The sequence below is a fragment of the Cibotium barometz genome, chromosome 60, assembly GCF_041138505.1.
Source record: "Cibotium barometz isolate CiBa-2024 chromosome 60, ASM4113850v1, whole genome shotgun sequence".
Lineage (NCBI taxonomy): Eukaryota > Viridiplantae > Streptophyta > Polypodiopsida > Cyatheales > Cibotiaceae > Cibotium > Cibotium barometz.
Genome location: NC_141105.1, coordinates 22,037,308 through 22,052,370, shown reverse-complemented (window position 1 = coordinate 22,052,370; position 15,063 = coordinate 22,037,308). Strand labels below are relative to the sequence as shown.

Genomic DNA, 15,063 nt, shown 5'->3' with positions numbered 1-15,063 from the left:
CATGACAAAGGAAAAAGGCCTTTTAGGCCTAGGGATGCCTTAGAAGAAGCCGAGGGGTAAACAAAATGTTTTTCAACTTTCAAAACCGCAAATAGCTCAGTATAGAGAGTAGAATAAATGTTTCCAATGTGGACAAAAAATTCATATGAAAAGAGATTGCCCACAGCTGCAAAATAAGGATGCCACAGAAGCTCCTAAGCCAAGCATTACCTCGAAGCTTTTCAGTTGTGGTCAGCTAAATAGAAGTCGGGGGCTATTTTACTTGCAAACACGTGCACCCTTTGAGTTGAAATAGAACTCTATATCTTCTTTTGTGGTAGGTGGGACTTCCACTACCCCTTTTAAAGGCAAGAATGTCACAAATTCCTGTTTTCTGGGGCTTTATGGTTAAATCCTGTGTATGTTCATGGCCATGGGTGGGTTACCATTTGCTTACTCATTATAACCCTTCGAATAACTCCACTATGTGTGCTGTAATTTCTGAAAACAGCACTATAGGGGCTGTAAATTTACTCGTGTTTGCAAGTTTTCTGTTTCCCGGGAAGCTACCAAGCAGAGGAGCCTCATAACATGCTGCTGCCCGAGAATTAGGGCTCTTACACTTTCCCTTTGATCTAGGTGGGAGATTGCTTAGCTTCATCATTGACGGGAGTCCCTCATGCTTTCCATTTGACCCTAGGTGTCATACTACTCATGTTATGGTATTTGGGTTTTCCATGATAGTGACTTATGTCTTGATTTTTGGCTTCCATACATAGCCTTATGTATATGTTTGATTTTTGCACAACCACCCTTTGATTTTGAGGACGAAATCATTATAGGAGGGGATGGTTTGTAATTAAGCAACAACTTGTAGATTAGGTCTAGGACCATGGTTATGGGGTCAAGTATAAAGAGGGGCTTATGGGCCATAAATCATGCTTGCAAGGAATTCCCCAATGGTCTCTATGCATGTGGCTCTTCAAATTTGTCAAGCTTTCAGATCTCTCAATAATGCCTCAAGTTGAGTTCACCACTAGTGTCCTAGCATGGAACAAGAGAGACTGGCAACCCTTGGTATGGAACAGTTTGTGTGATTGCCCTCTAGCAATCAGTTGGGTCTCAACACACAAGAGGAGAGGTTTCCCCGCAACCCTTGTTTTGGAACATTCTGGTGTGTGTCTACCAGTTGGGAGCACACTTCTGTAGCTCTTAGGAAAATTGGGATGTTGGCCTTGCTCAGTCCTTGGTCTTTTCACAGCTTGCAGGCACATCTTGTAGTTGAGCAACGGCATCAACGTCAGCGACCTGCACAATTGGTGTAACATGTGGAAGCTTACAGACATAATTATGCACCTTGGTTCCTAACGATTGCACAATGTAGTGGAAATGAGAGAGAGAGAAAGAGAGAGAGAGAGAGCACAAGAAAGACACGATACACGCGATTGGGTCCCAAATACCTTGTGCAGGGCTTCCACCAAGGACTAGTGTATGTTTTTTTTTCCGGGAAAAAGATCCTTCTATTAGTTAATAAAAAACAGTCATGAAGGGCTAAATACAACCACAAAGGGCTAGATATAAACTCGCCTCCATGTACGGGGCGGGGATCAAATAATCAAGAGGTGGAGAAAGATGTTCTTGCCATCCGGTTGGCCGCTCTATGAGGAGAAGGCTATCTCATAAAGGAGGGGGGGGGGGGGGGGGGCGGGGGAAACCACACAGGTAGTCTGTAATGCCAAGTGGGATCACCACCTCTATCGGGGAGAAAAGGGCCAGGCCACCAGAGCCTCAAGAAAGCTTCCTGCCACTTCCGCATGCGGTCAGAGCCACCCTGCAACTTCCCCCATTGATCTCTGACATGAGCTTGGTCTCCAGTGGTCAGTCGATGGGCCTGGAATTGGTACTGCTGAAATGCAAAGGTGAGAGACCTGAAGGGCTAGCCCCCCACCTTTGTCCTCATAAGCTCTGACAACCTCAGCCTCTGTGGTCCAAGTGATAGTGTCCCATGTGATGATATGGATTGAGGTCCTGTCCATTGTGAAGATGTTGAGAATCCACTGCCAAACCTGCTGAGCCTTTGAGCAATCCCAAAGACAGTGTCACTGAGACTGCTGAGCCTTTGAGCAATCCCAAAGACAGTGTCACTGAGACTGCTGAGGGTGGCCGCACCTCAGACAAGCACCTCAGACAAGCAGCTAGTCGACCACCATAGTCCTTTTTTTTTTTCATGAAAAGATCCTTTCATTAGTTATAAAAAGAAAAAAGCCCAATGGGCTACAAACCCTCTCCTGCTCATAAGAAGGCAGAGCAGAGATCCAATCAAGGCAGCTAGGGAGACTCTCCCTAGGTGCAGAAAAGTACAAATAACTGAGAGGCTATATCATACAATAGGAGGGGGGAAAATCCAAACAGGTGGCGTGTAGTGCCAGCGGGGGGTACCCGCGTGTAGAGTATAGAAAGGGCCGCTGCGCCAAGTGGTGTGGAAGGCCTAGTGTCGCAAGATCGCTCGATCCGAGTCGCCCCGGATGCGGTCATACTGGCCTCGCAGGGTGTGAATCAACTTCTGCCAGATAGCCCGAACAGTCTCTGCTGGTGGCTCCAATCTCCCCTCAAAGGTCCTGAAACAACGGGCTCTCCAGGTGAACCATATGGTGAGGCTGCTGAGGAGCTCCCATCATAAATCCCTCTCCTGTGTCCAGCCGGCTGTCGAGAAATCCGGTGAAGGAACAAGGCAAGGTTGGCCCCCAATGAATCTGATGGCCTGGCTGGCCTGCTCCGTCTCGTATCCCAGAGCTAGCCCTGACGAAGTTGACTAAGCAGCGGCTCCCCACGTATACATTCCCTCTGGAGAGAGAGGGGCCAAAATGCGCAGAATCCTCAGCCAAATCTGTTGCACCTGTGGACAGTCCCATAGGCAATGTCGCTGTGTCTCCAATGGGTGGCCGCATCAGACATAGGCCGGCGGAAGGCCGCTGCAGACAAGCCAGGTGCCAACTGCAGAGCCCTTGTGGGCAACCAGCCATTGGAAAGCCGAGATCCTGCGTGCCTGTCTGCTAGCCCAGAGCCTGGTCCGAAGAATCCTCCAGGAACTCCTGTGAGAGTCCCTGTAGCTGCCAGTGCTCCGATGCAGCTGGAGAGACCGTCCTCCTCGCAGTCAAAATATGCCTCCCCAACCGAATAGTGTACTGGAAAAAGGTTATCTCTGTGGCCTCGGGGGACACATAAGGATCATGCCACTCGTACTCGCCAGGATCCCACTGGAGCCGGGCCAAGGGACGCGCAGCATATGCCCATATGCACCAATCAGAGTCCACATCTGCAGGGTCTGGATCAATATGCCACTTCCGAGAAGCGGCGGCCACTACTCGTATCCTCTGAAAGATGCACTTTGCAACCAAAGGCGACTCCGCCTCCACTCTTTGAAGTCTGCCCTCATCCTATATCTCATAGTAGAGGCATCTACCATCCTCAGTGCAAGCTCTGACAGCAATCAGGATCTCCAACTGTGTAAAGGCTCCCATCCACCATGGGGCCGCTGGCTCAAAAGGCGTGAACCACTCCTCAGTGAGAGCCTCCTGAATGTCATCCCTCATAATCAGCCCCCCTCTGAAATGACTCAGCCTCTCCGCCTGGATCTCCTCCGGGAGACTGCAAAAGGCCTGCCAATCTCCAAAACTGATTGCTGGGCCTACCGCCAATGGTCCTCAGGCTAGACGAGGCCGAGAACCCAGCATATGACCCTGCTCTGTGCGTACCGCGGGCTCCAGATGAGCGGCTGTCTGGCCCACTCCTCCTCACAAGTGGGAGGTCTCTTAGAAAGCCCCGGTCTCAGCAACTCCCAAGCTCGCAGGATACTCAAGGCAAATCTATCCCCCCATCCTCTACTGAGGCTTGTCCTCCTCATCTCTGTGAAGATCCACCGTATCTCTGGTGCCCAACTGCCCCCTGCTGGGGGAGCTCTAGCCTGCAGCCGCTGAAAAAGAAGCTCCTTCCAAGGCTCAGCGCCTGGAAGCAGCCCCCGAACAATAAGCTTCCCCAACAAGGCTCTACTCTGATCAGCTGGATCTATAATGCCCAAGCCCCCCTGGGCCACCGGAAGAGTAATAACTGCCCAAGCAACCTTAGCCCGGGCTGGCTAACCATCCCGCCCAGACCAAAGAAAGTTCCTGATCAGCCTCTGTACCTGGCTCATGCAAGAGCTCGAGAAAATCCAACAAGACGTGATATACCACATAGTCGCTAAAAGCACCTGATTTGTCACCCACCACCCTCCCAGCCAAGAAAGCCGAGCTGTACTCCAATATAAAAGCTTCTTCCGAATGCTCAGAAGAAGCGGGGCGATCTGCTGCTCAGGTGACAAATCAAGTCCAATCTGGCATCCCAGATACCGCATTGTTGTGCCAGGAGGAATCCATCTAAAACCCGGGTCTGGGCTCCATGCCAGAGCGGGGGCGCTACTAATCCAAAAAGCCATTGTCTTGCGCCAATTGATCAATGCTCCCGAAGCCACACCAAAAACCTGTAGAGATTGCTCTGCCCTCTGTAGATTGGCCTCCTGGCCATGCAAAAACAATCCCGTGTCATCAGCAAACTCAGAATCAAGCAAGTCTTCACCCCGGAGTGGAAGCTAGAGTCCTCTCAAACCAACCTCCTCTGCTATCAGATACATGCTCATAGCCTCTGCAAAGAAAAGAAAAAGGAACGGAGCAAGAGGGCATCCCTAACGGACTGATCTGGTCAGCTCAAATCTCGGCCCCCGTCCTCCTGCCATCAACACCTGGCTACGAGCTGTGGAATATAGAGCCGCCACCCCTCGAATCCAGTCTGACTCAAAACCCAGGCGAAGCATAGTGCCCTCCAGAAAAACCCAGTCGACTCTATCGTATGCCTTCTCAAAATCGAGAAGCATAACGACGAAGTCCTCGCCGAGAAATCTAGCTCGGGCCGTCGCCTCCCAGAAGGTGAAAATGTTGTCAAGGATACTGTGCTCCTTGACAAATCTTGTCTGGGTAGCATGAATCAAATCCCCAAGGAAGGGCTGGATCCTCAAACTCAAGGCCTTGGCTAGGACCTTGTAGACAGTATTGAGGATCGTAATAGGCCTCCACTGCCGAATATCATCTGACACTCCCTTCCCCTTGGGGATAAGAAAGATCAAGCCCTCTGAAAATCTCTGTGGCATCACCCCAGTGTCCAAAACATGCCGAAAACCCCTGCGGAGGCCTGGTCCCAAAAGGTCCCAATAGCGCATAAAAAAGGCAGGCGTCAATCCATCCTCCCCAGGGCAACTATGATGCGGGAGGGCCCTCAAAGCCTCACCAAGCTCATCCTCTGAAAGGGGCTCACCCAAAGCTGTGCGCATACGATCTGTGACCCTCCTCTGCACATGGGCCCCCACAATCTGTACGTGTCTCCGTGGCTGGCTCTGCTGAAAGTAGGTCTCTGTAGAACTCAGTGGCAATAGCTCTAATCTCCTCGGGCTCAGTGGCTAACGATCCGTCTTGCCTCCTGAGCTGGCATACTCCTACTCGAGCATGGCGGGGTCCGGTGATCTCAAAAAACCCCCCAGTCACTCTATCACCAAGCTGAGTCCACTGAGAGGCCTGGCGATGATAGTAAAACTCGTGTCTCTGCTCCTCTGCCTCTCTAACCTCCTGGCGTGCCTGGCTCAACTGGGACGCCACCCACTCACATGTAGGCTGCTGCTCCTGAAGGCGCTGGAGCGAAGCAAGGCTACGTCTCAAGCGACGCTCCCGCTCTCGTGTGTCTCCCAGCCGTGTCAAGGTTGTAGCGTGCAAAAAAGAGCTGAGCTCGATGAGCCCCTGGGCACACTGGCCTGCTGCATCCAGGTCAGAGCTCTGGCTATCTTGCCATATCCTCTCAATGTCCTCAAAAAGACTGGGGTCTGTACGTATCCTCTCTGGGATCCTCAACTGCAAGCTGGTCTCCCGTGTCCTCTCCTCAAGAGTCAAAATAACTGGCGCATGGTCTGAGAAAGAGGTGCCAGCTAGAATGCCAACGGAGCCACCACGCTCCCCGAACCTGTCGCCCACATAGAAGCGATCAATCCGTGATAGATTAGTCCCTCCTTGCCGGCGATCCGACCGAGAAAAACTAAGACTGTCCTGAGAATAGGAGAAAGCCTCATGCTGCCATGCATCAGTGATCCGCAGTGTCATACAAAATCGCTCCCAAGCTGCAAGCTCCGTGCCGTGCATTGTAACATGACTGCCTCCCACCCTATCGGCTGGGTCCTCAAGCATGTTGAAGTCTCCCCCAACACACCAATGTGCGGCCTCGGGCAATGCATCTTTAACAAGGGTCCAAAACTCTGCTCTGGCACTAGCATGATTGGGCGCATAGACATTGAGCACACCAATGTGCTCATCGTGCATCCTCAGAATAACATACTGCGCTCTGCCAGGCACAGTGACCCCGCGATCCACAATGGCCTGCCGCCATGCATCCGCAATGACCATACATACTCCTCCCTGCCCACCCAAGGGGCCAAAACCTGCAGACCAAAAAGTGTCCCATCTACCAGGCATCACCGAACCATATCTCCGAATCCTGCTCTCACTCAAATGGTGCTCCTGCATCATCAAAATATCAATACTGCCCCCAACCAGGCATCTCTGAAGCTCCTGCCTCAAGCAACCACGATAACGTACATAGTGTGCACCGCCAAGGCCCTGTACATTCCATGAGATGATCCTCATGGATGACCTGCTGAGGTGGAGGCTGTCTCAGCCATACGGCGGGCCTTCGCAAGCGGCTTGGATGGGGAGTAATCCCCATCCGAGCGACTACGAATTTGCCCACCCGGTGTGCTACAAGAGTCTCGGACCAGGCGCCAGTGGCTGTGTCCCATAGCGACTGCCTCCCGCTCGGAGAAAGAATCCTCATATATGCATACATAGCCAGGGTCTCGCGCTAGGTTTGCCACTATGCGAACCACCAAGTGTCGATTCCCGGAGGCATCCGCACTCCCGGTATCAAAGAAATGTGCCAACTCCCAGAGTCGGCCTACCATGTCTGTAATCTCCAAGTCACTCACATGGTGAGAAAACTCAACTGCCTGTGTCTGCAAAATACTAAGAGCAAGATCCAGAGTCCACTCCCGGTCGCGAGTGCCGCAAAGAGGGAAGGAGAAGGCCACCGTTGAATCAAGTGCCTCCTCCCCTCGGGCTGGAAGTATCACCACATGAACTCTGATAGGTGCTGGCTCATCCGCTCCAAATAGGCGTGTAAAGGAGTAGTCGAAAGCCTTCGAGCGTTGTCTAGTGTGTCGAGACTACTCAGCCGACTACGGATAGAGGATATCCGTGAAGCACGAATCGGCATGGTAGGTCTCCTCTGCGGTACACGAGCAAGGTCGGTGCTCAGTGCCCGCCGGACTGCAGGTGAGCGCCAGGGCACTGCCAGTGCCTCTTGGGGAGCTGAGATGAGCGGAGGGGGAGGAGGGGGGAGAGAACAGGGTGGGGAAGGAGACGCTGAAAATGCGGGAGCGGGAACGAGAGGAGGCGAGGGTGGAAGCGAGGTGGGAGGGGGGGACGGGGGAGGGGGGGGTGGAGGTGAAGGGGGGGGCGCTGGCATCTCCTGATCCTCAGTGTGCACTGGGGTCTCCTCCTGGAGGGGAGCAAAGCTGTTCCTCACTGGAACCCAATGATGCTGAGGCTGTGTCTGCTGCTGCGTCGGTCTTTGGGCATGCTGCTGTGGTTGTCTCCCTCTACGGCGCCCCTGTCCAGGCTGCCAACCATCAGAGGTCTCTGTGGGCTGAGCAGGTGTCCCGGAGGCTGCCTGTCGAGCCGCATCTGTGGACGTCGGGCCATCGGAGGTCTGCTGCTGCGGTGAAGGTCGGGGTCTCCTGCGAGGGTAGGCCTTGGCCAGGTGGCCGACCTGCCTGGATATATAACGGTTCGGGAGCCCCGAAAACTCCACTCTCTGATCGATCCATCCCCCCCTTATCCTAGGTAACTGAATGACCTTCGGAAGGGAGGAGATGTCAGGAACCAAAACTCTGACCGAAGGGAGGCCAGTTGCTCTAGCCACCACTGAAGCTGCTGTGGGGCTAGTCTCAAGCACCGAGCCCACCAATGATCCTATCCTAGAAAGGAGCGGAAGGTACTCGCGGCGAAGTCTAGGAAAGCAAACTGTGACATGGAATAGGCGCTCTCCCTGCTCGGCCGCTGCTGGGTCGAAACCATGCTGCCAATGTCTGAAGAATGCCCGAGCGCCCCTGATGTCAAGGGGACTCATGGCTAGGACCTGGGCCACGCTCTGGGCTGTCTCGAACTCAATCTGGTAGTGTCCGCGGCCCAGTAATTGAACGTCCAGGATCTTGCCCACATCTGCAAGAAGGCGGGCCTGGAGAAGATCCCGGATCTCCCCTTTGCTAGGGCTAGTGCCAACTATACGGCAGATGGTGGAATGTACCTGGAGGCGTTCCACCTCTGCGACGAGGCTCGCTTCCTCTTCTGGCGAAAGAGAAAGCCTGATGGGGGTATCCTCAGGGGCGGGCGAGGGGGTTGCGGAAGAGTCCCTCTGAGGTGAGGCGGGAGGGGCCTCTATCAGAATCTGAAGCTGAGTCGAGGGCGAAGCGGAGACGGAGGGTCCTGCAAGAACCAAGCTGCACGAAAACGGGGGGGAGCGCGGAGCGGGGAGGGAAAGACTGAAAGCGAGGGGGGGAGGGGCGGATGACAGAGGAGAGAAAAAGGGGGGGGAAGGGGGGGGAGGCGAGGGGAAGCGGGGAGGGAGCGGGAGCGGGCGGCGGGAAGGGCGCGATAGGGGGGCGGGAAGGGCGCGAAAGGGGGGGGCGAAAAGGGGGGAGAAGGGCGCGAAAGGGGGGTAGGGGTAGGCGGGCAGGCGGGATCGAAAGGGGGGCCGGGGGCGCGAAAGGAAGAGGGGGCAGGCGGGCAAGGGTGGGACGCGGAGGGGGGGGCGCGAGCAGGCGGGGACGAAGGAGAGGGCGAAGGGAGAGGGCGAAGGCGAGGGTGAGGGTGCGGGTGAAGGCAGGCAGGTGGGGGGGCGAAGGCGAGGGCGAAAGCGAGGGGCGAAGGCTCGAGCAGGGGGGGGGGCGAGAGCTTCAGCGAGCGTGTACTGGTTCTGTCTAGGCTCAAATAGTCCTTAGGACTTAGTCAATATTTATAAGTGAGTGCATTCCCACTTCATTAAAGTTTGGGCGCCCAAAAGTCACTTATAAATTATGACCGCTTCCAAGTTCACACTCACTGAAGTCTCGAGGCGGACAAGACTCAATGTCCAGGACCTGATCCTCCCCTTTTACTCATAAATGGGCATCTCCCCATGTCCCTTCACCTGATTGGACCCCAATTCACTTACTTATTAAGAGAAAATTCGTGTTTTCTCTTCATGAAGATTTTTGTTGGCTGAAAGCTCTGTTTTTCCACCATTTCTCTCCATTTCCAAGCTCTCCATAGCCATACCCAACTTGCTAGGGTGTTTTCCAAGCTTCCAAGAGTGTTTCCAAATGCTAATCACTCTCCTACACACTCTCACTGACTAAAATTCAGCAAAACAGCTCTCTTTATTGCTGTAATTTCTGGTCTTTTTGTTGAAAACCCTGATTTCAGCTCTCCTTTCTCAAGTTGAACCATAGGGGAAGCTTTCCCAAGGTTCCCTTCATCCTCTTGAAGACATTTGTCGCAAAGAAAGACGACAAATCAAAGATCTCAACACTCCAAGGACTTCCATCGCGAAGACTTCCGCTGTTATCAACTCTACTTGCTATTGGTAAGCTTTTATGCTTAAATATGGGAGCAAGTAGTAGGAGGGAGGAATCGGATTACAAGATCACATACCCTGTGTAGTGTTCTCTTGTCCTACATGCTCTCTTGCAGATTGTTGCTACCATGTGTTGGTGGAACAATAGAGAGCAGATGGTAGGGAACATGGGCACTTGAGAGGGTAGTGTGGGTTGCAAGTCTACATCGACAACCACTTGTTTGCAATACTGTATTCATATGCATTGGTATGGAAATCTGGTCAGAAATGCCCATGACACTATGTACTTGATTCTCCCAAGATCAATATACTTTATTTGAGGGAGGGGTCGGCCGTTCCGGCTCATTGTGTGTCTCTTGTCAATTCAGCAATTTACTTCTTGTATTTAAGCAAGTGTCCATCAAATCTTAGTGTATTTAAGTGTATTGATTAGCATTGTGTTCAACCAAGTTACACCTGCTGCCTAGACGTGCTGTGCGTGCGAAAAAGGGGATATCCAGAGTGTCCTCTCGATCAGCAGGATCTTGCCAAGTCAACTTCCCCGGGTCCCTGCCGACTCTCCCAAATCCATAACCGCCAGAGTCTCTTTCTGGTCACCTTGTCCGGTGGGGGGTCTATGTGCCACTCATGTACATGAAATCCGATCACCCTCACCCTTTGTAAGGTGCAGCCACTGAAATCCTCCAAAGGGGCTGTGATCTCTCTAATCTGCCATGGGAACCAATATAAAAAGTGAGCAAACCACAGCCCTCATCCGCACCATGGACTGCCAAGAGAATATCATGCCTAGTAAACACGCCTAGCCACTGTGGGGGAGTCGGGTCTAGGATAGGTGTTAGCCACTCTTGGGGAATGGCAGAGTTGATGTCGAGGTTGAGTGTCTCTACCCTTGATCCCTGCCAGGCCTCTCTCTTGAGCCTCCGGGGGCATCTGCCTGTGTGTAAGCCAATTCCAAGGGACGTGGTGGCTCCTATGCTCAATGCTCCCCATGATACATGAGGTCGGGCCACCAACATATGGCCATTGGGTAAACGGATTAGGTGGTTCTAGATCAGGGACTGTCGAAGACGCTTCTCTGAGGCTACCGGAGCTAATTGCCTAAGGGCCGGCATGAGGTGATCCCAAGCTTGGAGTAGGCTGGCTACAAATCTGTCATCAAAAGCAAGGCTAAATCTGCGGGCCCACATCTCTTTTAAGATCCATCGAGTGCTCTACAGCCAAGGCCCCAGGCTCTGGGTATAGACTGAAATCCGGGCCAAGAGGAAATCCTTCCAAGGTTCATCACCGGGAAGGAGTCCTCTAACAATCAGCAGGGCACGACTTTGAATGGCAAGGTCAATGATGCCAAGGCCCCCTCTACATCGTGGCTGAATGATCACTCTCGAGGCCACCTTGGCCAGGGCTGACCTCCCATCACTGCCGGCCCACAAGAAGTTCCGGATCAATCGCTATACTTAACCAATGCATGCTCGGGAGAAGGCCCAACAAGTAATGTACCACATGGTTGCAAGGAGGACCTGGTTCACCACCAGCCCTCGACCAGCTAAGGAGAGCCTCACAAAGCTCCAATACAAAAGCTTCTTCCGAATGCTTAGAAGAAGAGGGGTGAGTTGTTGCTCCAGAGAGATATCGATGCCCACCTGACATCCCAGATAGCGGACTAGAGTGCCCCTTTGGATCCACTAGAAAGCCTCAAATGGGCGTGAAGTTGGGGTGGGTGCAAAGCCTACCTAGAAACCACACGACTTGTGCTAGTTGATTTGTGCTCCTAATACGTGACAAAATATCTCAATCGCCTCAGCGAATCTTTGGAGATTCCCCACATCTCCGGATAGGTATGCTACTGTGTTATCTGCAAACTCTGAGTCTAGCAGCTCCTCCTCAGTATGGAGGGGGAGACGCAATCCTTGGAGTTCTGTCTCTTGAGCGGAGAGGAAACTGCTCATGGCCTCGGTGACGAATAGGAAAAGGTAAGGTGCTAGTGGACAGCCCTGTCGGACTGAGTAAGAAAGAGGGAATCTGTTGCCTTGGGCCCCCTGAATGAGAACGTGATTGTGAGAGTTTGAGTAAAGGCGTGAAACACCACGGATCCATCCATTGGGAACCCCATCCGATGCATCGTGCCCTCAAGAAAGCTCCAATCAACCCTATCATAAGCTTTCTCATAGTCTAGGAGGAGCACTATGAGGCCATGCTACCGTAGTTTGGCCGAAGTTGTCGCCTCCCAGAAAGTGAAGATGTTGTCCAAAATGCTCCAATCTTGAACAAAACCTGTATGAGTGTCATGAATCAAGTCAGGGGGGAAAGGCTGAAGTCTTCGGCTGATGGCCTTGGCCAAGATCTCCCGAGAAGGGTGATGGGTCGCCACTGCCGGATCTCGAATCTGTCACCACCCTCCTTAGGAATCAAGTGTTTCAAACCCTCTGAAAGCCTCTCTGGCATGGCACTTGTGATCATAATCTCATTGAAGGCTACCTGAAGGCCGCCTTCCATGAGATCCCAGTGGGGAAGAAAGAAGGAAATTGGTAACCCTTCTGCCCCTAGGCATTTTCCGCTAGGGAGAGCCGTCAATGTGTCCGCTAGCTCCTTTGTTGTGAAGGGAGTCAATAAGAAGGACCGTAAAGTGGGAGGAACCACCCCTCTCATGTGCCGCCAGACCCTCTCGCGTGTGTCCATCACTTGTGGGGATAATGGGGCGCTCGTGAGAGGAGGCATCGGAAAAAATCTGGGGCGATGGCTCTCACATGGGGGGTGGTCAGAAACAATAGCTCCATTCTGACCACGCAAGCTGCGGATACCATCTCTCCACCTATGGGGGCCTGCAATCTTAAAAAAGTCCCCCGTGACACTGTGTCCGACCTGGGTCCAAAAGGAAGCTCTGGCATGGTACTTGTACTCCACCCTCCTCTCCTCGATGGATCTGATCTCCGTACGGGCGGTAGCAAGCTAACTCTCAATCCATGGACTATCGGGGGAACTCTCCTAAAGCCGTTGGAGAAAGGAAAGACCCCTCCTTAGGCTCCTCTCTTGCTCACAAAATCCCTCCAAACTGCTCTGTGCTACCTCCTACAAAAATCTGTTGATCTTACCAAGGCCCACATCCAAGGTGCTTGCGGCATAGCTTGAGATAAAATCCAATCCCGCCTATATTTGCTCTACCTTGCTATAGATCTCGGGGTCCGGTATGAGGCTGTCCGGAATCCTAGTGCTCGCGTGCTTGATCATAAAAAGTGGTGCCCGCTAAGATGCCGATCATGCCCCCGTGACCATAAGTCCACTCATCCACATAGAACCTGTCAAGTCGAGAGAGGTTGGGGCCGGTGCTCCTCCTATCGGACCTCGAGAAGCACAGGCTCCCGGGATTGCACCCAAATTCTGGAAGATGCCAAGGGCCTTGTCCCTTGAGTGCGAGGATCAACTCCTCCCATGCAGAGTACTCTGCGCCTGAGACTGTAGCTGTGCCTCCTCCGAGTCTTTCCTTTGCTGACTCGATCATGTTAAAGTCTCCACTCATGCACCAAAAGTTAGCCTGAGGAAGGGCTTGATAGACTGCTACGGTGTTCGGGGCATAAACATTGAGGAGGCCCGTGCAGTCCTCTCCAATCATAATGGTAACCCACTGTGCTCGCCCAGAGACTATGACACCTGAGCTTGTCACTCTCGGCAAGAGCTGCTCGCTGACAAAAATACAAACTCCTCCTTGCGTCCTCGAGGGGCCAAAAGAAGGGGACCAAAAAGTGTGGTTACCACACATTCTTGATTGGCTTTATGGCTTCTTCCGCCGCGGCCAATCTTTCGTCATCCCCACTGGACAGGAGAATTATCAAATTTTCTAAAGACGAGTTCACCTCTCTTTAGCATGACATTGACATTGAGGTCAATACCACCCTTGTTTTTGCGAGAGTTTATGGTTCCCACCCCTCTCGTTCGTAGGCCCGTGAATGGCTTCTAGCAGCTCTCCCTTCGGAGCGGATTGTGCACTTTCAGGATACTCTTTTGCTTGGTCGAGGCTTCTTCCAGGTGGACTTTCATTCTCCAGAAGCTACTTATCAGGTTTTGGCTGGCAGCCCCTTCCCTCTTGGCCCTAGGAAGATTTTCTTCTTTCAGTACCCGTGAACCTGTTGGATTCCTTAAATTATGAGACTATTTTTTCTCATTCTAGCTTTTCACCTGTGTGTTTTACAGGGCAATCAGATTGAAGTAGGAAAGCATCTGCAAATGTTGGAAGAAAGAAAGGCTGCTATGGTTGAAATTGCAAAGGACTGGTATGGACCCACCATTTTAAGCTTGTTCATATTCAACTTTCAGAATCTGCATTCCAAATCATTAATGGCAGCATTACTAGATATTTATTTTAATGTTCTTTACATCAAAAGAAAAGGGAAACAACATAACTCGATTCACTAGAGGGAAGATCCATCCAACTATGGGATCTCCAGGTGGCTTGGAAGGTTCTTGTTGGTGGATAACCAACATGGAAGGTTTGACATACTGATTAGCGTATTAATTTTAAAAAAGGCATCATACATAAACACAAACACAAAAATACAGAGATACAGAGACTCAGGAATAAGTGTGTATTCTGCTATCATTCAATTGACTCTGCATGCGCTTAGCACAGATACATCTTATAGAGAACTGAAAAGAATAACCACCATACATGTGTATGTCTGTTGGCATCTCGGCCAATAAAGAGTAAGTCCTATGAATGCTATTTCCCAAGGTATCTATATTAATGTATTATTTGTGAATATTGGGGTTAACACCTTCTCACACACCCGGTGGATTAGCTGTGGAACAGATGAATACCGGACCCATAGAGTCGCGAGATGAAGACTCCGGTTGCTTTCGGGTATAATGAATAGTATATCTGGAATGGTCCAATCTGGTTGTATCTTTCGGATGGCACAGGACCAAATCCGATATCCAAGCATCTGGATTGCTTGAAGAATACCCTTGAAATTGTTGGGGAAAACGAACTCCTCACTTAGGAATTGCTATCAGATCAGATCATCTGATGAATAAAGAGTATCTCGCCGGTAGTCAAGCTGAGGCCTCTGGCTATGCCTAGCTATGCAGTCATTTGATCAGACTACAACTGGAGTCACCACACAGGTTGGACAAGGGTTCTGGTGGTGGCGTCGTCTTTGTTGCCGAGAACAGTTGCCCATACTCTGCAAGTACATAAGTTAAAGGCAGCTTGGAATTCTCATGATTGTCCTCCATAGCCATCGTGCAGAGTTTGATGAACTGCGTGCAACGTGCCAACTACTTATTGCAACCAAGGATGAAGCTACGATGAACCTCCAAAGTCTTATAGAGCTTTTCCACCCTGGCCTC

At 51.8% G+C, this 15,063-nt stretch overlaps 1 protein-coding gene across 2 annotated transcripts in view; it reads left to right on the top strand.

Moving 5' to 3' along the window:
• The window catches only part of LOC147605127 (uncharacterized), a 66,902-nt gene that overhangs the window by 32,993 nt on the left and 18,846 nt on the right, over positions 1–15,063 (top strand). For both annotated transcript variants that reach the window (XM_086793866.1, XM_086793867.1), the window contains exon 7: positions 13,909–13,988. In XM_086793866.1, coding sequence (XP_086649992.1) covers positions 13,909–13,988 — 80 coding nt within the window. The remainder of the gene's footprint in view (positions 1–13,908; positions 13,989–15,063) is intronic.